Source organism: Fusarium tjaetaba (assembly GCF_013396195.1).
Source record: "Fusarium tjaetaba strain NRRL 66243 chromosome Unknown NRRL66243_c0000191, whole genome shotgun sequence".
NCBI classification, from domain to species: domain Eukaryota; kingdom Fungi; phylum Ascomycota; class Sordariomycetes; order Hypocreales; family Nectriaceae; genus Fusarium; species Fusarium tjaetaba.
In genome coordinates this window covers 50,619-73,463 of record NW_023501387.1, presented here as the reverse complement: position 1 = coordinate 73,463, position 22,845 = coordinate 50,619, and the positions used below count along the sequence as shown (strand labels likewise).

At 50.0% G+C, this 22,845-nt stretch overlaps 7 protein-coding genes across 7 annotated transcripts; 3 read left to right on the top strand and 4 right to left on the bottom strand.

Moving 5' to 3' along the window:
- Positions 1 to 281: 281 nt before the first annotated feature.
- FTJAE_8728 (potassium transporter TRK-1) lies at positions 282 to 2,815 on the bottom strand (the record flags this gene model as incomplete). Its single annotated transcript, XM_037355575.1, has 8 exons — positions 282 to 510; positions 560 to 603; positions 651 to 1,365; positions 1,416 to 1,530; positions 1,578 to 1,925; positions 1,975 to 2,031; positions 2,078 to 2,652; positions 2,712 to 2,815. 8 exons carry the CDS (start codon positions 2,813 to 2,815, stop codon positions 282 to 284), a joined length of 2,187 nt encoding a protein of 728 aa, XP_037204221.1.
- A 1,470-nt stretch (positions 2,816 to 4,285) lies between these two features.
- On the top strand, positions 4,286 to 7,039 carry FTJAE_8727 (uncharacterized protein; the record flags this gene model as incomplete). The annotated part of the gene is made up of 1 exon (XM_037355574.1): positions 4,286 to 7,039. The coding sequence occupies one exon, from the start codon at positions 4,286 to 4,288 to the stop codon at positions 7,037 to 7,039; it is 2,754 nt and encodes a 917-aa protein (XP_037204220.1).
- Positions 7,040 to 7,375: 336 nt separating this feature from the next.
- Positions 7,376 to 9,794, bottom strand: FTJAE_8726 (TOB3 (member of AAA-ATPase family); the record flags this gene model as incomplete). The annotated part of the gene is made up of 2 exons (XM_037355573.1): positions 7,376 to 8,295; positions 8,345 to 9,794. 2 exons carry the CDS (start codon positions 9,792 to 9,794, stop codon positions 7,376 to 7,378), a joined length of 2,370 nt encoding a protein of 789 aa, XP_037204219.1.
- A 3,798-nt stretch (positions 9,795 to 13,592) lies between these two features.
- On the top strand, positions 13,593 to 15,038 carry FTJAE_8725 (uncharacterized protein; the record flags this gene model as incomplete). Its single annotated transcript, XM_037355572.1, has 1 exon — positions 13,593 to 15,038. One exon carries the CDS (start codon positions 13,593 to 13,595, stop codon positions 15,036 to 15,038), a length of 1,446 nt encoding a protein of 481 aa, XP_037204218.1.
- A 708-nt stretch (positions 15,039 to 15,746) lies between these two features.
- On the bottom strand, positions 15,747 to 17,310 carry FTJAE_8724 (alpha-1 3-mannosyltransferase; the record flags this gene model as incomplete). The annotated part of the gene is made up of 3 exons (XM_037355571.1): positions 15,747 to 16,235; positions 16,289 to 16,914; positions 16,965 to 17,310. 3 exons carry the CDS (start codon positions 17,308 to 17,310, stop codon positions 15,747 to 15,749), a joined length of 1,461 nt encoding a protein of 486 aa, XP_037204217.1.
- A 1,267-nt stretch (positions 17,311 to 18,577) lies between these two features.
- Positions 18,578 to 19,351, top strand: FTJAE_8723 (uncharacterized protein; the record flags this gene model as incomplete). Its single annotated transcript, XM_037355570.1, has 2 exons — positions 18,578 to 18,595; positions 18,746 to 19,351. 2 exons carry the CDS (start codon positions 18,578 to 18,580, stop codon positions 19,349 to 19,351), a joined length of 624 nt encoding a protein of 207 aa, XP_037204216.1.
- Positions 19,352 to 21,294: 1,943 nt separating this feature from the next.
- On the bottom strand, positions 21,295 to 22,245 carry FTJAE_8722 (uncharacterized protein; the record flags this gene model as incomplete). The annotated part of the gene is made up of 1 exon (XM_037355569.1): positions 21,295 to 22,245. One exon carries the CDS (start codon positions 22,243 to 22,245, stop codon positions 21,295 to 21,297), a length of 951 nt encoding a protein of 316 aa, XP_037204215.1.
- Between the last annotated feature and the right edge of the window lie 600 nt (positions 22,246 to 22,845).

Sequence of the window (22,845 nt, the reverse complement as noted above, 5' to 3'; positions counted from 1 at the left end):
TTTATAATAGAAAGTCTGAGGGGCAAAACCTCTACTCTGTTGTATAAAAAGAGTTCTTGAGCGACGGCTCAGGATGGCGAAGATGGATCTAATGCTCCGTTCAAGGTCTTGCAGATCTCCCAATCTACCCACCGAACGCCTCTAAGCGTAACTCTGACGTCGCTATGCAGTCAATGAAAGACAAAATGAACGATAAAAAGAAAAAAAAAGGAAGAAAAGAAAAGGCCGTGGCCTCATCCACCCAGTGTCGTGTATGGTCAAGAAGAAACTCTATTGGCTAATCACTCGCGATGCTCGTGAGGCTCATGCGATTCGTGAGACTGGGTGATAGTTTCAGCGCCCAATGACTTCTCTGTTGGCAAGACAATAGCTCGGTCCAAGGCATAGGGAAGTCCACGATGGCGCCCACGAATCATCATGGCGCAGATGATGAGTTTACTGAATGTCGAAAACTCGGTGCAAAAGGACGAATTGATGGTAGGATATCCTAAACTCAAGCCGACATTACAGCTACATCACGGTTAGCTCTGACGATCATGATGAAGGGGCCCTTCCTTACTATGCTGAAACGCCCTCGAACAACATCGGCCACATTGTAAATGCCTATTATGGTGAGCGTTGTAGCCAATGCACTGCGGAGCCATACTCACCGGATCATTGCCGTCCATGATCTTCTTGTGCTCAGCAATAGAGATACACAAAAGCCCAAGACAGATGTACCACAAATCGAAACTCAGCTGGTTCCGGAGATGGGTTACAAAATATGAGCCACCATCTTCCTCATCATATTGTAGACTATGCTCGTAAATGCCCAGAGAGCGCTCCTCATAGGTATTTGAAGAACGGACGACGATTGAGATGGGGTACACGGAGATATACATCATGATGAGCAAAGCCATTTGCACAGCCGGGTTAACATTGGCAAGGTTGAAACTGGCTGTACCAGTGTGTCGAGAACTAACAGCCTGAAACACAGCGGCGCAGAACCTCTGCCACCCAGGAAGTACCGTCACAGTCGAGTTATCCAAATCCAGGAGTATGATGAATAGAACATCAACGAGATTAAGGAGGGCAAGAATACCGAAAAGTGCCCAGGTTGGTCCACTGGGGAAAAGAAGGGTATAACATCGCCGTGGGTGATTGAGAAGAAAGTGTAGCGGCTCCTGAAGGGAAGACTGCTTCGAGACGACCTTGGAGGTAGCCCAAATGACAAGCCGGAGGAGGACAGGGTAAAAGGTGTGGCCAGCAAGGGCGAGGGCGCTCATGATGAGAAGGGGAGCTGGGGCGTCATTGAAAGATATCATTGAATCGGGAGTCAAGGTAAAACCCAAGTTAGTGATCATGGTTTGAGCAGAGTACACTGCCCTAGACAAAATGTGAGAAGGATAGAAGCCATAACCAAAGAGGAAACTTACCACCAAATTCGATTTTGCCCGCACTTGTCGATGTACTCAACGTACTTTTTAGGAGCATTCTGAACCCATGCTATCAAGCAGACAGCCCCGAGGCAGTGAAGAAAAACATAGTAGCCTGTAGAGATTAGCAGGTTGTCCCTGGCCAACCGCCCGAAGACTTACCAATGATTATCTTGAGTAGGAGCTTTAGGCTTTTGTACTCGATACCACCCAGTTCCTCCCGGTCCTTAGACGACAAGTTATGAAAGATGGAGTTACGCCCTATGGTTACCTCTCGAGATAGTCGGGGAAAGTCACCCACGGCAAGTGTTGGTGCCCTGGCTAGCGGACGCTCCTTAGGCGCTTGAGTAGGATTGCCAATAACAAAGAGTGACGAAGCAACGTTGGCGACGCGCTCGACGGAGCGGACTTTAGCCAGACTAAGGCCCGCACTACGTCTACGGCGAAGGATACCAATCGGGGTGGACTGAGTTCGCGAAATAGGTTCAATAACGTCTTCTAGAAGGAGGGCTTAGCTCAAGTCACATGCAACACATGCAGCAACAGACAGGGATCGCACCATCTCGAGTGTCTCGGCTGAACCGTCGCTCAGTATTTAGCTCGACAAAAGGAAGACCTAGATACGTCAGTTGGTACGAGGAAAGGAGCAAATAGTGGCGTACCTTGGTCTCGAGCGCGAGGACCGGGGATATAGAGAGTCGACTCCTGCTGTTCATGGCGAGGATGGCGATCGGTCGAAGGATCAAAAGTGATTCTCGTTTCGTGCTGGTCTTCCTCTTTGACCCTCTCTTCCTTAATTGTGGGTGAAAGAATGTCTACCGGCCGTTGTTGGGTTGGATGATCAGGAGCTGGATCAGTCCGACTCCGAGCCTCGATTGGCGGGAGTGCATCCCGTTCCGCGGCATTCTTATGTACGCGTTCTGTCACAGATCGTGCAAGTCCCGGTCTTTTGTCAAGTACTTCTGAAAGGGGATTATCAGCTCCATTTTCTGGATCCTCCTTAGGATCTAGATCCACTGGTCTGCGTCTGCTGAGCAGAGCAGGAGCTATATGGCGAAACGTCAGCAGTGGCCGCCAAGTAAAGGCGAGAACGAACTGACCAGCATTCTTGAGGTATCTTCGGAACCAGATAAGGCGAACGACCACGACTATAATATTGATTGTCACAAGGTTGCAGACTAATGGCACGAAGTACAGAAACAACTGCTGGTATGTCTTCAGTACAGGAACATCGACTCTGTAATGAAAACGGTTAGCACCGTTGAAGCCCACAAAGTGTGGTGGAAAGTGGCTCACGTAGTTAAACCGGTAACGGTCGAGGCGCTAACGCCAAAGAAATAGGCATCGATTGCACTCAGCTTGCCTTCCGGATAGATGAACAAGAAGCTCGACAGACCCATGCAGATGATGTAGATGTCTACGTGCCGCCAGGTAGCGTTGTCAGCCGCATCCTTTCAGCACCTTGTCACTAGAGCGGCACTCACAGTGTATTTTGACAAAATTGAGATTTGGGCGCCACATGTTCGTCTGTTTGGCGTTGATACGCCGAAGACGATGCCCCAGTGCGAAGGTGTTTCAGGGCTGTTTGCAACTTGAACGGGCGTAAGGTCTGGATGTTCTGTGCCGTTTTCCGAGGAAAGTAATAAAAGTGAGCGAGCAGGTTGCAGACCAACTCGTTTGAGCAAGAAGAGAGTGCGAGCAGGCAGTGTTTGAGCGAATTATTGCCAAGCCGAGGAGCCGGGATGCCAGCTGTGAAGGCATCTGCAATAGCGGAAGTGGTGCATTGACAGTAGAACCCGGCGAGCTAACGCAGTGGATGTAGGTGGCCACCACAATTCGCTGGCAATAGACGGGACATTGTCACGGTATTGTTAAGGAAGAACCTCTCTGCCTGGGGTAGCATCCGGTAGTCATCGAGCATGGCCGATAAGAACCGCAGCTCTTGCAGGGGAATGGCGGTAAGGGACCCTGAGGGTATCATGGACGAGGCCTTGCGATACCTGATTTGGCTGATATAACGTCACTTGCAGGCCGTTTCAATGACAGCAGTTGGGTGCTTTGTTTGATGAATCCCTGATTGGGCTTTAGGCGGTGGCAGTGCAAGATTAGCTGGCTAGGGGAGGAAAGAAAACTCAGGACCTTAACCCTAAGTGATAAAAATATTTAGGTAAGTCTTACCTAAATTTAAGGGACTCTTTACTAAGTTCATTTTGACACCCTATATCAAGGTTCGATATTTTCTTGCCCCCCAAGGGCTGGGTCTGCATCACATGCCTAAACTTTTAGGGGTAAAGAGATAACTTTATAGCGGATACAGTTGCAGGGAGGTATATCTAGCGCTGTTGTTTAATTGAACGCATCGTATTTTATGTCGGCTCCATGCATCAACACATCTGGGGATCGTTAGTGAGTAACTGTCCCAATGGAGTACACAGGACGTGGGCATGAATGTGAGGCTGGGGATACCATCCATGCCTGAGCCATGTTGCTTTTGTCATCCATGTCTTGAACCTCGAAAACAAATCTTAATACTGAAACATTAACATTCGAATCGAGGTTGAGACGATCAAGAAGATTAGAGATTGGGATGGATGTCAACGCTAAGCTCAAATGCCAAGCGCCAAGATCAGATCAACTGCAAGTGCTCGTGCGAACAGACAGGGAAGACACATTATGTCATTCCTCATCGAAAAAGTGGAGATGCACTCTAATCGCGCTCACGAAGCGCGTCGCAACACGAGCTTTGGCTTGGGTCATACATCATCATGCAAATCGAGTAAACAACAAAACAAAATTCAACCTCAATTCTCATTCTCTTCTCGATAAGTCAATCTCTTATCAATGACCCATCTACAGCTTCACCTTTAGCAATGGATTACAACTTTGGCCAGGACGCCCCCTCCGGCTCTGGCTCCGGTTCCTCAAACTGGCTTGGATTTGGTCAGCGCGTAACTGTCGCTTCTTCGTCCCCTGGTGTGCCCAACACCATGCCCGAGGCTGATGATGCCTCTTTTGCCGAATCATATCGCCCAGAGGCTTCTCCTTTATTCAATCCTCTTTTCATGCCCCGAAACCCGGCTCCTGAAGCTGCACCCTCGAATGCTTTAAGCCCTGGTCCTCCTCCCAGCTGGCCCTGGCAACGCGATGCAACCTTCAACAGTGACGGTTTCGACTCCCCCGATGTCTCTGCTCTCCCCGAACAGCCTTCGCGTTACTCTGAATCCCCCGAAGATGATACGCCACAAGAGTCCGCTATCGTTGAGGAACACACTGAAACTCATCATGTTACTTCCCCCGAACGTGCCCCATTCTCGCCGCTGCGCGAATCCGCTGCAGGTGCGCAAGAGAACTCGATCATTCAGTCAAACATCACCGAAGAAGCGATCACGGAGGCAGGCGCGGACCCCGTTGTTGAGGAGTCACGCATTGAGATTTATGAGCACACGGAGACCATTGTACAGTCCTCAGAAAAGGAGCCTGAGGATTTGCTTTCTCAGCAAGAACCTGACAATGTTGTTCAAAATGGTGAGGCCGATCGCGTTGAGGAAACACCTACCCAGACACCCATTGAGCAAGCTGCCGATGGCCAGCAAACCCCAGCGCAAAATCAATCCAAATCACCAGAAATTGCCTCAGCCCCTGCCACAGGACCCAGTTCTCTTAAGAATGCATTGCTTTCAGTTGGCAGAGGTATCATGAAGCGTATGTCAGCGCCACCTCCCGCAGTTGTGGCGACACCTCAACCAGAAGACTCTCAGAATCGAAGAGCTACCTCGACACAATTAGAACAACAGACCGAAAGAGCTGGTTCTACTCCCTCACTAGTCGTTGAACTGAAATCAATGTCAGAGCCTGAAAAGGCAACATTCACTTCCCAAGCTCCTGCAGCAGAGGATGGACCATCGCTTGATGAAGAACCTGTTGTACCAGCATCCGCAAAGCGGAGCCGACGAAGCACACAGGCGGCTGTGGAAGAGGCTTCGGGGTCTGCTACAAAGCCCACTCGTGGCCGCCGAAGCATTGCTTCTGCGCCAGTTTCACCCGCGGTTAAGAACGCTCCTCCGTCAGCCCAGAAACGAGCCCGCAAGTCCATGCCTGCAAGTGTTCTCTCAGACCAGACCCCCAAAAAGCGAGGACGCCCACGCAAGAGCGATGTTGTGGCCACTCCAGCCGCGCCCCCAAGTACCGCAAAGAGAGGCCGACCCAGAAAGTCAGAAGCCACTCCAATCGCTGTCCCCAGTGCATCAAAGCCCTTGTCTGCCAGAGGCCGTCGTGTTGCCAGTGCTAGCAAGGCTGTAGCAACACCTCGAAGAGCTACGACCACCCGGACACCTAAGACGGCAATTGGACTTCGCGCTGCAGCTACGCCTACGACAACACCAAAGCCACGCGGCAGGCCACCGAAGAACCCTCCTCAGCCGACAGAAGAGGAGGAAGAAGTCGAGCCAGAGGTGGAAGCACCCAAGCATGCTGGTCGGGCAAAGCGAGGTGCCGACTCGACTGACGATGCTCCCGCCACAAAGAAAAGCACACGCACAGTCAAGCCACGCACAGTTCCCTCCCCAGCCAAGCGAGGCCGGGCTACAAGAAAGACTGCTGCTTCCACTCCAGCGGAGAAGGCAGAACCTACCACAAAACGTGGTCGCCGACCTGCAGCTGCGCCCAAAGAAGAGGAGCCCACCGAAGCTCCCAAAAAACGTGGTCGTCCTGCTTCCAAGACTGAAGCGCCCGCAGGTGAGGAGTCTGCTCCAGAGCCCAAGACGCGAAAGCGAGGTCGTGCTGCAGCTGCCGAAGACACCACGGCTGAAGAGCCGGCTCCCAAGAGACGTGGCCGTGTTGCTAAGTCTGCCCCAGAGGAAGAACCAGCACCGGCTCCTAAACGACGTGGAAGGGCGGCTGCCTCAAAGGCCGTCGAAGAGGCCGTGAGTGAGCCTGCACCTACAAAGAAGCGTGGAGCTGCCAAGACCGCTACTAAGTTGGCCGAGAATTCTGCATCTGGGCCCGAGTTGGCTCCCAAGAGACGAGGACGTGCAGCTGCCTCAGCCAAGGCCGCTGAAGATGTTCCTGCTGAGACCGCCACCACAAAGCGTGGACGTTCTAAACGCACAGCACCCGAGCCTGAGCCTGAAGTTGAAGCACCTGAGCCTGCGACCAAGAAGCGACGTACAACACGCAAAGCCGAGGAGCCAGTTGTTGAGGAACCAAGCAAATCTACAGGCCGAAAGACAGGACGGCGTACAAAGGCTGCCAAGGAAGTTGTGGAAGAGCCCGCACACAAGCGTGGCAAGTCTACTCGCTCCAAGGCCGCTGAACCTGAAGAGTCAAAGCCTGCTGCCAAGCCTCGTGGTCGAGCTGCCGCGAAGAAGGCACCAGAGCCTGCTGTCGAAGCCGAGGCGGAGGCCGTATCAGAGAAGCCCAAGGCTCGTGGACGGCCCGCAAAGGGAAAGTCCGGAAAGGGAGAGCTCCCAAGCTCAAAGACGGCTGAAGCTCCAGCTCCAAAGCGGGGGCGAGGGGCAGCCAAAGCCACAGCCACCAAGGCCAAGGGCTCTGCTCCTACAGGCGTGACCAAGACGGGGAGAGCAGCACAAACTGGTGTACGAAGAGGACTGCGATCAAGGGGCTGAATTAATTAATGTCTGATATACACATGCAAAACTTTTGTTTCGGCGATAAAAGGATGGTAGGGTGGACATCTGGTTTTGAGGTTTATTGTAAATTACTGTATTCGGGACGAACAGGCATGGGTTAGGAACGGAACGGATCATTACGAATGCACTTGTATGGAGTACATGGAATAGCAACAAGTTTACATATCTGCTTCTGGTTCATCTGTGATGAAAGTGCTAAAGAAGCGCCACATTTTCGTGGACTTGTGAGGTAACAAAGCATAACATAGCAACAGAATACAACCATCAACCTCCAGGCTGGTATCTTGAAAACAAAAGAACGAAAACACCAAATCACTCGTAAAGATCTCTATCGACATCGCCATCCTTGTTGGAATGGGGGCTTGTCACCTTGATGCCATTCTCCAATCGCGACAGCGTCATGACATACCCCTTGTGATCGCACCAGCTGCGTACCATCTTGATAGCTGTCTTGATCTCTCGTCCATTGAGTTGCCAAAGTGACAACTCGCGGATGTCCTCGTCATCAAGCGGCTTGTCTCCATAGGCTGCGGTGATCTCTCCTCCAGCATTGTCGTCTGTGCCGTCGTTCCTAGGCGTGGTGGAACCCGTAGCAGGAGATTCATCGGTGACATCGGTGGCTCGGTTGCTGTCAGACAGACGTCGGAGGAACTTGCGCCAAACGGTCTCGCGAGCCTCACGGGTGAGAGACTTGAAGAGGAGATGCAAGCTGACTCGGCTGCGGAACGCAGTATCGATGGTATGATACAGGTTAGTGGTCAGAAAGATGATGCCGCGATAGTACTCGAGCTCGCGAAGAAAGATGCTGACAAGTTCATTGCGATGAATGTCGTTGGGGTTACGCTCTGCCATGAAGACGTCCGCTTCGTCAAGCAGGATGACAGCGTTCCACTCGGTAGCCATCTCAAACACTCGCTTGATGTTTGCACCCAGAGCGGCAGCATTAATACCGAGATCCTCAGCCTGCAAGTAGAAGAGGGGACGATGGGAGCGATCCGCAATCGCTTCGGCCATGAGGGTCTTTCCTGTTCCAGGAGGGCCGGACAGAAGCATGATAAGACCTTGTCCCTTGCCGACAATTACATCTTCCATAGCCGTGTTGGGGCCGTTGGCGAGACTGTGATTCTCAACGAACGACAGCACCAAATCCTTCTGCTGCTCGTCAAAGACGAGGTGGGAGTAGGCTTGATCGTTCCAGACAATCGGCTCAAGATCTTCAACGTAGAAGAAAACTATAGATTGTTAGCACAAGCACAGCCCATCAGAAATCAGCGATCTTACCCCAGAGTTTGTTCTTCAAAGCGTATCCACCGATGAGCTCGGTCATGAATGCAAGATCCTTGGGCCTCTTGAGAAGCTCTTCCTTGTTCTTGGCCTGGTCACCCTCATTGAGTCTCTTCTGCTGTGTCTTGGGATGTTTGCCCTCAGGTTTGGCTTCGGCGAGATCCTGTTTACGGCGGCGGTTTGATACATCGACCAACTCAATCTCTGGGTCCTTGTTCTCGCGCTTTCCTTGGGCAAGATGGTATTTGTTAAACCCGACCACGTCGACTAGGACACGACACTCCACGTTGTGCTTCTCAACACTCTTTTCTTTTGCGTGTATAGCAATGCCGTTGTATGAGCAATACGCCAAGCCCTGTAGGTCAAGAACCTTGTGACCCCGAGATAACAAGCGCTGTTCAATGGCATCTTTCTCCGGATGCATCTCGAAGGGGTAATGACGAAGGTCACGGATGGGCTTGTTTCCAGCGAACTCGTTGATCGTAAGAGAACTCTTCCTCCAGACGAACTCCTCGCCGTTGAAAGCCATGACTTTGACTGACAGGACGAGCTGCTTGACACCATCATTAGTGTCGTACTCGGTACCATCCACCTTGGCAATGAACTCGGAGTTCATTCCGTAGCTGTAGACTGTAGAGTCCTTGGGGAACAAAGTCCAGGCGGTACGGAAGTCAATGAGACCCTTGTCAACCAAATTTCGTCGCTTGATTTTGAGATCGCGGAAGATCTCATCAATAACTCTGAGAAGAAGTTGCAGGTATCCCTTGAGCGGATCGCCCTGCTTGGTGTTGCGATACAAGACTCGGATCTCATCTTGACAGAACCACAGAGGGCGGAAGGGCTCTTTGAACATGGCGGCATCACAGACATCGAGATGGAGGTTCTCCTCCTTCTTCAGAATAGGCTCGATTGCACTGACAAGAAGAGGGTTTTGGACATCGACTTGGTGGTACTTGAGAGGGTATCGGCCTGAGATAGCGCCCTTCTGCATGTCTTTGATCTTGTACACTTTGATGGCAGCACAGTCTCGTGTCTTGGTAATGGCGGTGGACACTTGCTTGGGTGGGTAGGTTTGCCAGTCCCAATTATTCCTCGTAGGATCCGAGCGCTTTCCCTCGTAGAGGGTATAAATGAAGGTGTCGGCACCAAAAGATGGATCTTTGAGGTTGATCTCGCCGGGCTCCTCCTCCTTGTACCCTTTCTCGAGATCAAGTGGCTCATCGAGAGGAGATTTCTTGCGGTGGAGGAACTTGTGCTTCCATTTCCAAGTCATGTCTGAAATGTTGTCGCCAACTTTCTCGAGCTTTTCATACATTATTAACACAGTTTTTAGAAAGCACCCAAGGTACTCGTCAAGTTCGGAGTCGGTGATAGAGTTGACTGGCATAGGGGGAAGCCCAGGAGGTGGAGGGGGGGACGTATTTGACGATGGATGAGGTGCCTCCATGGTTAAAGTTCAAAAACGTCCTAGCCCTCAGTGGAGAGTAAAAGATAAAACAAGCCTGGGCCAGGAGTACAGTAAACAAAGCCTACCTACTTTTGGCTTCCAAGGACAGGGTTGGCAGGGGAGGGGTCCAATCTGATAACTTAGGACTTGCTGGTGCCTGGTGCCATTGCTGCCTCACAGTTGGCCTTAACGCCATTTTCAGCCATTGCCCGCCTAAAGGTACGGCAGCAGACGAAGCTGCATGCACAGGTACATCCGTCCATGTAAAGGCACCTCAGTCCGCAAAAAGGCGTCTGAGTTGTCGAGGACAGACATCCATACCTAGCCATCCATGCCACCGCCAACTGCAGTTTGATAGCACATCTTACTGGTCAATACTTTGAAAGACAGGAGAAGTAACAGGAAAATAAAGTCTATCTATGCATACCCGCCGGTTGTGTTATGTGCATCATTCAAAACGTCGATCTTAATGGTCAGGATCCAAGTGAGGTGATGTTTGCCGTCCTCCACCCCCTGGCCTAGGACTTACAGCTCCATCGACAGCTCCTGTGGGGGACCCTGTAAGTCCTGACTCCTCCCGGCCGCTAAGGGAGCTTGGGCCTCTGCCTAATATGACCCCTCACTCAGCAAGTGTTGGTAGGTAGCTGAAAGAAAAGAGGCCTCAAGATGATCAAACTGACAGCGACAATCAGGCTCGTGCCTCGGACAATACTTGTGTTATTTTGTCCAAACGTCTTGGATTTTCAGCCCTACTTCGCCCAGCTCCCGCACAAGGCATCCACATTCGATAGCTCAGGAGGCTCAACACAAGGCACTTCATGAGGCAGCATCATATCATCAAGGCCGGGAAGTGAAGTGAGACTTGCCGCTCCATGCGATTGAAATAAAGTTTTTAGATTCATGTCGTGTGCTACTGTAGCCAAATCGATTTACACGCCAGTCTGTTGATACGATGCTGTCAAGGCTGTCTGTCTGTGTAACGTAAATTGCAACTGAGAGGAGGCAGAACTTGAATTGGTTTTCAATATACACCACTTCCAAGCTTCCAATCAACTTTGGGTAACAGAATCAAGGCCAATGAGGATAGCCACAGATGCTGGGCCACTGACTGGAAATACCATCTCTCCGTCGTAGTCGCGGGGCAATGTGTCTCACTAAATGGCCATGGGCTACAATAATGGACAAGAACTCAACAAGCGGGTTTAGCTCAGTTGGGAGAGCGTCAGACTGAAGTCAAACTTCAATCAATTGATATCTGAAGGTCATGTGTTCGATCCACATAAACCGCAAGTTCTTTTTTTGGTGTTTAGCTCGATAAGTGGAGATGGAGACACTGAAGCTGTCTGTGTGTGTGTGATCAGCAGGAACTGACCGACTCGCTGATGTATTCTTTATGGTATTGGTCATCCGTAGGAAAGAGAGTTCTGCCTTTTTCTTCTTTCATTACATGTACTTTCTCCAAGCTGTGCTGCAAATCGTACGTAAATGCTTCACAATCCCCAAGTGTCGAGGTGAATGAAGATCAGAAGATCACAGCCAAATTGGAGTAGCCAATGCCAGAACTGGATCAATGGCACTTCATCCTTCTTATTGCTGGGTCCTTCTTCAAAATGCTGGGCATTCGTCGACCGAATTGCTGTGGTTCGACACTTGCACTTCATGGAACAACACGCCCCAGAAGCGGCCTTTGCTTGACGGACCTACACGTCGCGTCCATTGATCCATCATTGGATGGGCAACAATGACCGGCACAGATTCACAAGCCATTGTATATCCGACATCACCAAGTCGTCGAGTCCTTGTGTCCAGCCGGGTCTCTCTGAGAAAACACATCTCGTGCCAAGCTATGAACTAATGAGCCACTTTTCGTCATGAACAGTCTGAGAGTAGAAGCACTTATCAAGTTCAACAGCCTTCTTGCGGTGAGAATTTTGCTGAAAGATTGACAACTATATATATACTGCACTGACATCCCGGAGATGTGCAAAATCGCGAGGCTATGGGCCACCATGAAGCTTTGCGTATCCGACAGTTCTGATATCCACCAGTCCCACAAAGACATGACTAAATGTCTACCGTCGAAAGAGAGGGAGGCGAGTATGCATGGACCGAAGAAATTGGTGCGAATTACCAGGCCAGCACTCGAAAACTCGGCTAGTTGTCGTTTAGTTCTTTGTTGTGTTGTCGAAGCGATTCCTCTTGTGGAGGAAGAAGCCATGGATAGAAGGATGAGTAACCCGACATCTCAAGTCAATTTTGGAGATACTTTCAGGCCTTTACGACGAGCCGAAGAAGCATGGAAACGAGGATCCACTGTGAAGATGATGTGATAGCGATGCATTCTGATATGCCATGACCACAAGTCAGAGGGGCTTTAGTCTTAATTATCTGTCTATCACTGTGTCGGGATATTCCCCCCATGAAGGTTACAAACGACGACATTCTTCAACGTTTCTCCCTGACCACTTGCCATCCTTTGCATGGCCGATTTTCATCCTGCCTGAACAAGACCGAAGCTGAACCTGCCCGAATGCTCAGCAAGTGGCCAGCCTATTCCGCACTTCTCTGCAATAGAAATTGTGGACAAGCATCTAGAAAACATGTGGAATTCTGTTTGCCGCAAGGGTGATTGGGTGCTGGTCTTTATTACCAGGTCAAAGGACTGACGGCTGTGAAACCCCGCGCACGATTCCGCAGAGGTACATACGTTGGAAGATGCAGGGCGAATTACTTGCAACAGCTCACGCAGTGTAGGCTAGTGCGGCCTTGGAGATGGAGTTGCAAAACTCGCCCGGAGCAGGGCAGTCACTGGGTGTCAGACAATGGCAAACACCGGAGAAGGCATGGGATATCATTGCTCTTCGAACACAGTGCAAGAGATCATGCAGAGAGCTATATCACCGAATTTGGGATGATCGACAGTCCAGTAGACATAGATTGTATAATGCCTTCAGAGTAAAGGGCCTTGGGTCCGAAGTTGCAGAAGTCTATGGTGACACTCAACGGCAAGTTGCCGCATCTCCCTCCTGAAGCATACACCGCTTGTCTATGGGAATCAAATCACTGACCAGGCCTGACTCACGGTCACTGTAGGTGAAATAAGACGTCATCGTCTGATATCAAACGACACATGACTACCTAACAGCTGCTTGCCAGGTGACATAGACAGCGTGCCCAGGCTACCGTGCTACAGCAACCACCTCGTCGACACATACATCAAAACACAAACTCGAAATTTACCCTTCTAAATAACATTCTTTCACGCATACGGGAATTCTTGACCGCAAGTTGAGTTGTTGTTGAACAGAAGGCTCTTCTACATCTTCTAGGTACGCAGCTACCCGAGGCCCACGGCTGCAAACCGAGTGCCTCAACTATCCCAGGGTGTAAAGTTTGGCGAAGCAAATCCTCAATAACATAACTCGGTATATGCTGATTCTTCTTGCTAGTTTACTTTCTTTGACCGACTACTATTGTTTCTATTCGGAAACCCGCTTCACACATCAGCTTCTATCAATGAAGGTGGGATGAATGAATAGGTAGAAACGACCACCGCCATTGTCCAAGGAGATTTTGCTGTTCACGGACCATTCAATCGCAACAATAGGCAATCTCAACTCTCCAATAAGGAGGACTATAAATTGTTCTTCGCTTCTATCGGCTTTCGAATCTTGATCCTCATCATCTCACTCAACTCTCCTCTACTGTACCCTACTGTATCGACATTTATCCAGCATATCATAATTATTCATCTTCAACTCATCTTCACCACCGGTTCCATCTTGACTGTTCTTCAAGATGGAAACGCCTCCTTCTCCAATCACTCGGGACAGTTCTAGCAGCCCTGACCCCGACGTTACTCCTCCCCCTAATGAGCTAAGCAGCCCATTTACAAGACCTAGCACTATTAGCACAGGTTCTGAACTCAAGAACAAATCCTACATGAAGTTCTCACAGGTTGTCGCTGGGGAATCACCCAGTCTCCGTAAGGATCGAGGCCCTCTTCCCCAGGCCAATCTGAACGCTATCATCGAGGAAACTCCCACTTATCGAGCTCCTCAGTTCCGAAACGAACCAATCCCTATGCATCCGCGTAACCATGAGGCTTACGCTTTCGTGCCTCAAAAGCCTATGACCTTCAAGTCGAATACGGCTGGGCTAACCACACCAGCTTATCCTATCCGCCAGCCTATTGCTCCTCCCCCTGACCATGCTCCTTCAGCCAGAAGCCTGTTCCCTGGAGCCTTGGCTCCATCTCCAGCCATCTGGGAAGGTCTTAAGGGGCACTTCAGTCAGCTAGGAATCAACGAGCACAAAAGCATGCCTCTCCCTACAACTCTTCCCTTTGCTCAGCCGCCCCTGGCTCATATCCAAGAGGCTCCGCGTCCTGTTCTCCCCGCCTGGCTCGAGGACGCTCTGAAAAAGGTCCCCTACGCCAAGAGCCACGACGACCACAGTCAAAAATTCAGTTTGGCTGCCCGTCAACAAAATGCCCGTGGCTTCAGGCCCATGGCTGCCATCGCTCGCCCTCCTAGCCACACCGCCCGTGAAGATGAAGCTAGAGAGTCTGTCTTCTCTGACAACTACAAAGGAGAACACAACACACGTAACGCAAGCGCTTTGAGCCTCACCGCAGACCAGAACTGCGCCCTCTGGCTGACGAATCTCCCACCTGATGTCACTCATCATGAACTCCTCGGACAGATCCGCAACGTCGGGCGAATCTGGTGCTCTGTAATCAACGAGCCTGACTGGGAGCGCCATCAAACTGCAGCCGCAAAGGTCGTTTTCTTCACCCCTGGTCCTGCTCAGCTACTCCTCTCAAAGTCTCTCACTCGGGGCATTAGCGTTCGTGGCTTCCCTGTGCGAGTCACCCACAATCGCGTCAAGTATGGGGAACAAGGCGTTCTGGGACCTGCATCTCGTGTTCTTATCATCACCGGAAAAAGCACCTTTGTTAACCCCAGCTCCCTCACAAAGTTCTTCGAGGAGCGCTTCGTCTTTGAGGTTGACGAGATCACCGAACTCATCGTTCAGGGGGATGCTTCGAAGGGCGGCCGGTCCGTGGTCGAATATCGATTTGGAAGCTTCCGATGCCAGGCGCAGATGGGAAAGATGGCTTTGGAAAAGGATCGTCCTCAGGGATTTGAGAAGGTCGAGTTCGGTGAGGATCCATGCGAGGTTGGCGACACACTCTCTGCCTATGGTGTTGCTGCGGAGCGTATTCAGGGAAAGGGAATGTGAATCTGAGATATGAATGATGACGACACGGAATTGTGTACGGGGGTGAATAATCTTTTGGACGGGGGTATTTAACTATGTTATCTTGCTTGTTGGCACTGGGAGTTCTACCGTTATCTCATACCCTCGAAGGACGTCGGAACGCATCAGATGGATTACGATTACGACATGAGACATTAGTTAGATGGCTTAGATATTGTCAACAATATTGCTGTAAATTACTTGCTACCGACAAGAACGAAGATGTCGATGGACCCTGAGTGAGTGTTGATGCCAGGCGCTTTCGCCTTTCAATGACCAGTAAGCAGCCATTGCAACGGGCATGTCCGTGTTCGATGTGGCTTCCATTCGCATTGGCTTTACGAGGACCTATAATTAGTCGCTAGGGCTGAGCACTACCCAGTGACTTGCAGCGAATTAGCGTGCCCTTGGCGATCTGAGTTAACGTTGAACCGAGACGGTGGACATGCCACTTCGACCCAATGTAACCATATTGCACATGACAATCGTCATCCATTGAACTAGCCACAAACGGCCTTCAAGCCATTGCCTTGATGCTCGGAATCGTATGATGATTTCATCGTGATATTTATGATTCTTTGGTATAGAGAATAGACCGCCGTGAATGAACTCCTTCAACACCACCCACGTCTAACAATGCTGGTATAACCCAAATACAGAAAAGAACAAAAGAAAACAACCGTAAGACATCTATCGTTTCAATGACTCATCCCAAGGTAACCACGTCTGGCGATCAAAAGAGGGCATGCACTTGACCTTCTCCGGCGGCTCGTACTGCCACTCAATATGGGCCTTATCCTCCTCCATATGCTGTATGACCTCATTCGTAAAACCCTTCAACTTCTTGATATCCTTGCCTCTTTCATCTGTGTACTCCAGACTGATGCTGGGTACCACTGCGATCTTTCGGTAGCCCTTATGCCAGAGGTCCTTGCAGAATAGTTGCGGTTCGCCCTGGAAGCATTCGTCCTTTTTGGGGTCGCGGAATCGTAAGCCGTTGAGGATCGGAGCGGCTGTGAAGGCTGTTGCGCCGTTCCAGCAGGCAAAGACTTGGAAAGGAAGATGGGCGTCGTATCGCATTCGTGCTTCTCGGTTTCCTCTAAATAAGTCCCAGGCGTTGTCCCATGATCCGTCTTCGGGGATGGGGAAGAATGTGTCTCCAGCGAGTGTTCTGGCGACCTGTACTGTGTTAGTTTCTCAGTCTTGTCGTAGGAATCGAGAGTCAAACTTACCCATACGTCGTAGAATGTCGGGTCGGGACCAGCGTAGGTAAAGTCCATTGCGCAAGTCATATCGGCATTCAGCTTACGACGCTGGAGCGCAAGCTCGAGTAGATCATCGGGACAAGCAGCAACATCGTTGATGAAGAGGACAGTAGTGTCATCCGCCGCTGGAACCTTCTTCTTAAACAGAGGCTCCAAGGCCAAGTTTCGCAATTGAGCCAACTTGCGAATGCGAGCGCCCTTGGATGGGTTAATAGCAGAGTTGTTGTAAAAGTACGTAATTCCAAGTTCTTCGAGGAATGGGCGCAAAGCGACAAGAACATCAGCAGTTCCGTCGGGAGAATTGCCTTCGACGATTGAGAGGGCGCATCGTTCAGGTCCGAGGAATTGGATGGCCTCGACGATGCTGCCCATGAGACGAGGAAGAAGGTCTACGATTTCGCGCAAATTAAGGGCAAAGAAGAAGTCGATTGAATGTTCGTCATTTTCGTCTCCGCGAGTGTCCTTCTTCTTCTGAAGGTCCTTGTATCGCTTGGTGTCCAAGGGAGGGCATTGAAGCCGTGGGCGCTCTTTTGAAGTAGGATCGAGGATGGCATGAATGTAAGGAGTGATGCGCTCGGTAGAGAGAACGGAACCTGGGACATGTTAGTCACTCTTATATGGAAAATCGAAGATTGGAACTCACCATTTGCGATTGGGATGGCGGATTTTGTTGTTGTTGGTGAGGGCGCAGCGGAAGTTGTAGAAGAGAGCGTTGGTGTAGTATGAACCTCGATTGTACTTGTGGTGTAAGTGTCGAGTGTCGAATATGAAGGAGGTTCCTCAATAACAGGCGAGTCAATCAAATCTGACGTCGTACTCAAAGGTAAATCTATTGTTTCCGTAGACGTGGTCTTAAGGGAGGAGGGGGCATGGAGCGGTAGGTATGCCTCAGATAATCTGGTTATATGATCTCGGCCAAGGTACAAGCTCGCTGTGACTAACAAGAAGCAGACGAGCGGGACACTCAGAACAAAGACCTTGCGATGCATTTCGTCAACAATTCGAGTCCATAACAGATAAAACAGTACAGATTGAGGATGAGTGAGAAGATAGAAAGAAGGGAAAAATTAAAAGAAACAATAATTAATTTACTCGCGCGGCTGAGAGAAGGGCGAGGCACAGCACCATCGCCTTGAAGGGAAGGGTTGGGTTGAGACACAAACGCCTCGTCCAGTACGAGTGCCCGCTAACAGACGCTAGAGGACACACCCCGGCAGCGCCGTTTGAAGGCCGAGGGCACATTACTGAGGACCTAGTCTAGGTACTGTACTGTCAGCGTCAGCGGTCATCAGCCCACCTGCACCTCCACTGCTCATTATTCGGGGACCTCGTTTACACGGGAGCTAGCAGGGGCCAGATCTTGTCATCATTGGATTGGGTCAATAACTATACGACATGCTCTAACTATTTGCGACGTGGTATCATGAGCTATCTGTGATTACATTCCGAGGACAATTTGCTGACTGATTTGACTCAGCGCAAACTCCCCTCAAGAGCTCGATTGTCGCGGGAAATATAAGCAGAGGCGAATCCTCCTCGTCGCAAATTTGACCTCTTCCTTCGTCTCATTTCAATTCGGCACGCTTAGACCGGACCTGTCATCTCATCATTGGAGCTTGGATGGGTTAATCACTCAACTTGCAGCAGACAAGGATCACAGACAGACTCTGCAAGGGTTAATGGCAATGGAACTTGCCCTATCGAGCCAAGTCAGATGCCAAGTGGGATCACCCAATGAACATGCCGTTAAGATAACGATTTGCTGCAAGGAACATGGCGTCGAGTTCCGATGAAAACGGTTGACGTCAACCGTCCAAAACGGTGTCAATACAGCTCTTCGACACTACCAACACATGCGATCCTTGACAATTATTCTGGATTGTCGAGTTGGACATTGAATTCATCTTGATTTATCCCCGCAGTCGAGCAGACATAGAACATATGGACAATTAAATCAGGTGCAGTTCCTCTCTTTCGCTGTCCATTTTCGTGTGCCTCTTCCCCTCTCGTGTGAGACAAAACAGCCCAATACGCAGCAAATAATATGGACTCTCCAATTGTTTCAGTTATACATATGCCACAGCAATACACTCTACGCCAAACTTCCCACTGCAACTGAGACATTGCAGCCCAGCCAGGCGCCCGAACGCCTTGAACGACGCGCTGTACGAATTACCTTCTGAAATGATAATATGGACCCGGCAGCCATGATGACGACAGCCGAGTCTGGCAGAGTGTGTCGCTTCAGTACCCAAAATGGCCTTTGGGACATATGTAAGAGTGCCGGCGACTCCAAATGTACCTCTCGCTGGCCATGTCGTGATCAGCATGAATGCGCAGGTGGCTGCGCGAAGACAGAGAACCCCAAGTTCAGAATGACATCCTGGTCCTACAAACCCATAACGCTTGGTAAGTAACTAACAGATTCATATCAAGAAGCTCGAATACCTCAGTTTTGCATACCTGATTATGGACGAAGGTCACAAATACACCTACGTCGCCTGCGGTGCCGTCGCTGCAACAGATACCTTTTACATCACCCCCAAAGCCCCGGCATTGACAAAACCCGTTTCACAAACGACGTCGACAAGTGAGACATCGAAACCTTCCAGCGACACAACAGCTGTAACAGAGACAAGCACCACCTCGTCGGGAAGCGCCACAGAAGCCACTGCCGAGGTTTTTAATGGCAATCGATCTGAATCGAGGAGTGACACAGGTGCAATAGTCGGCGGCCTGGCTGTGGTTTGCGGAACTGCTGTTGCGGTTATATATTTGCTTCGAAGGAAGTCTGCGCAGAAGCTGGAGACGACACCAGAGACGGGGAAGGGGATGGCTGTGACACCGGGTCAGACAGGAACGGATAATGGACCCAAGGAGTTGGTTGGATCGAAGCCATCTGATGTTCCAGCGAACCGCCAAACAGCCGAGTTACAAGGACCACTGACTCCTCGTCAACCTGGTTCCGTGGAACTACCCTACAATGGAGTGACACGAGAGTGCCGAAAGGTCAATGACCGCAAAAGCTAATTCGAACCAATTCTTAGGAGAATGAGGTCGAGCGTAAAGATCCAATCAGATTTATGAAACAGTCTATGAATATAGGAGAGATTTCAGGCATATCATTGATCAGTTACACTGTGGAATTCTTTGCAGTCTTTAGCTACTGAATAGGTAGCATATGTCCCACGATAGATTAACAAGTGGAACAGGGGCTTGACTGGGAAGGTCTCAAGGGATTTGACTTGCAAGTTGGTCATGATGTGCATGTAAAAGATGCTAATAAAACAGGCCCCCTAATGTTCATTTCAGGATCGATATCCTTCTTGGCCCTGTCTTGTAACGTGAAACGACGAGGGCCATGTCCCAGCAACATTGCGTGTGATCGAATCGAGGGTACGGCGCCTCCAGCTTAGTAGTTCTTGCAGACTTTCATCCGAGGCTCGGTTCATAAATGCCATTCTGATATACCCAAGCTGTTGTGAATAGGCAACGATAACAGGGGGTGCCGTGAGACCCTCCTCGTGGTCTAGCTTGTCCCGTAAAAGGTGGAGAGCAAGATTGAAAAAGAGACGAAATGCACGCTTGTATATTTATCGATCTTATGTACAGAAGCCCCTGGCGTTTTCCTTCGCTAACCAGTAGCGGGGAGTATTTGGACAGTCGACTAAACATCTACAGAGATCATCGTTAGTATCAGGTTAGGTGAAGTCGGACAGATTTCAAGCTTGCACATACGTTATAACATCATCCCAAGCTTTGCAAAGACAATCTCGATCCGTCTTCTTGCACTCTTGCGGCTATCGAGACATTAGCTTAGAACTAACACTAGGAAAACTTCTCTCGTACTGTTATTGTTTCAATACATCTCTGGTAGATCGCTGCACACTCTGTCGTTCCGGAAGGCTTCGCTGATGCATAGGTCGCGGCCAGGAGAATAAGGCTTGTGATGAATTTCATGATATAAGATTTGAGATGTGAAGTACGATACAGAATAAGGTCTTGGCAGAGAATTCGAGTGAAAGCTTCGAAACTTATACGAGGTCTCATAGTGGCATTTGAATTATAAGATTCAGGTCCAAGTCAAGCCCGCGGCATCATGAGGAATGTGAGACATTCGAGACCTACGAACAAAGGAGCCACCATTCCCAGCTCGTCCGAATTGGCGCATCACTAGACGCTTTCCGTAGCATTAGCGCGAGGGAACTCAAGCCACAGTCCATTGTCGTAAAGACCGCAGTGCCTGGAATTCACTGGTTAAGGTTGGAGCTACACTGAACGATAACGCATAATTACTAGTAACTAGAGGACCCTGTACCTGAAGGACGTGACAGCCGGTTCGCCGGCTCGTATAGCAAGAAACGGTCTCAAATATGGTTGAACTGGGGATAGTGCCCGTCTTGACTCTTGAATCCCAGGTATTTGGGTCGTTCGGTAGATGAACCGAGCGGAACTAGACCAGATACGGTGAAACACTGTGCTGTGTTGGACTAAGCCGGTGAGAGGACAATTGGGACTAACTAACATAAAAGGGCATGGCCACCAGACGGACGGACTACGCCAAAGTTCAATAGCTTAGCACTCATACTTAGTAGGACAGCCTAGACTGTAAGTCTCGAGCACGGATGGATTTAGAGTTACGCCTGAAAACGTTGATGTCGATCAGGTGAAGTCTGTTCGAAAATCATCCCTTGACCACCAGCCGGAAAGATTGTCCTGAGTAAGTCGATTATTCAGGAGCTCGAGGGAATTATGGTCAACGGATCCCGGTAGATGCGGAAGACTGAATCTGGTGTAATATGGCGGATGTGGATGATGCATCTGATATCAAGCGACCCTGGGCATGGCACTCGGTCACAATGGCTACCTTGGAAGCAAGAAATCGTATTCAACTATTTGGTTGTCAAGCTGCGAGTCAGTTGTTAGCAAAATCAAACAAGAGACCGTGGTTTTCACTTACAAGACCTAGTAAATCAAGACAAGTCGGCGATCGGCCTAAGCATAGCAGCAATCCTCACAGCATATTTCAACCTCCACATCGCAAATATCGAGGCAATGACTCCGGATACAGCAGTCATGAAAGAAGCCTTCCCAACCATCTTGGCAAAAGCAATCCACCATATCAAGCTATGCGCCAAAACGAACTGTTTTGAATCATTCAACTTTGGGAACTCCCCCTCAGGGATCTCCTTATCCAGAAATTTGCAAAGCGGGCCCCATCCCTCTTGGACTTTAAACTCGAGCATTCTTTCTGCTGGCACTATCCTCTTGACGAGGTCGTAGTGATCGTGAAAGGCCTGGCGAGCCGGTGACTTATCAGAGAAGTCTGTCATGGTATGGAAGTTGGCGGGCATGGCCTTCTCTGAAAACTCCCAAAATGGGCCAGCTAGTTTAGTATCCCATCTCGCGAGGGTATTCCATAGAGGCCACCGGAGGACTCGGCCTCCCGTCGAGTCCATACTTCGAAGCCAACTGTCAACATCACGCTGGGTGACGATAACTTTGGCGTCAGGGTAAGCGGCCACGAGCTCTTCAACGAAGCAGATAGCTGGCACATCAGCTACAGCATCATAAGGTCCGAGTATCTTGTCAAATTCTTCACGGCCCCAGGGCTTGCCCTTGCCGTAGTACTTGGCATCGAGGGCTTCACGCCAGAGACCAAGGTTCGTCTTGGGGCTGTTGAGGGAGAGGGACATGTGGTATGGGGTGTAGCCTAGTTTCTTAAGGGCCATGAAGAGGGCCGTGGTGCCTGTTCTTGATTGCCCGAGGCATAGGACGCGCATAGGCTTTGTACGAGTGACTGAGTAGGAATCTATGAGGCGGCCGGTGGTCGGATGGGGCTTGATATTGTAGAGTTCTTGGGTCTCGTGAGAGTCGAAGGTATCAAGGAGGGTAGTCTCCTCGCTTGCCCCTGGACTGGACATGTTGAGAGAGTTTGGTAATAGCTTTAGCAACGCTGCTTGGCCTAATGAAAATCAAGAAAGAGAACAGTTAGCTATCGGTAAATCCAGGCGTCTTGCAAAGAAACCATTTTCAAAAACCAGGAAATGCTCATTTATACGTGTCTTATAAGCGCTAAAAATACACGCCCGCAGCATGATGGAATGGCCGCTTTGCTGACGTCTAGAGCTGACATCGCTTGTCTATGCCGGGTATTTCTGAGATAAGATGGTGTGAGGTGAAAGTGTTTGGATGGTCTGTGTAGATGGAAAACAGACGTCAGATTCCACGTATATCCGACGCCAAGCAACATTGAGCCGACCAATCATGTTGAGAGCAGCGCCTAAAATCGATATCTAGAATTTGGCTCTTCGGTTCACAGTGAGAAATAATCTCGGACTGCTCATGTAAGCGGACATATTCTACATTAGCACTTTTTCATCAAGTGGACATGGTTCTACTCTAAGACTTCACTGAGGAGAGATTGTCAAGCTCATGATGCCATCGACGAAAAGAGCGATATATACGGAGAATCTAAATATGTACAGTCTTCCAAGAACGGCCCCCAATATTTCCTTCATCAA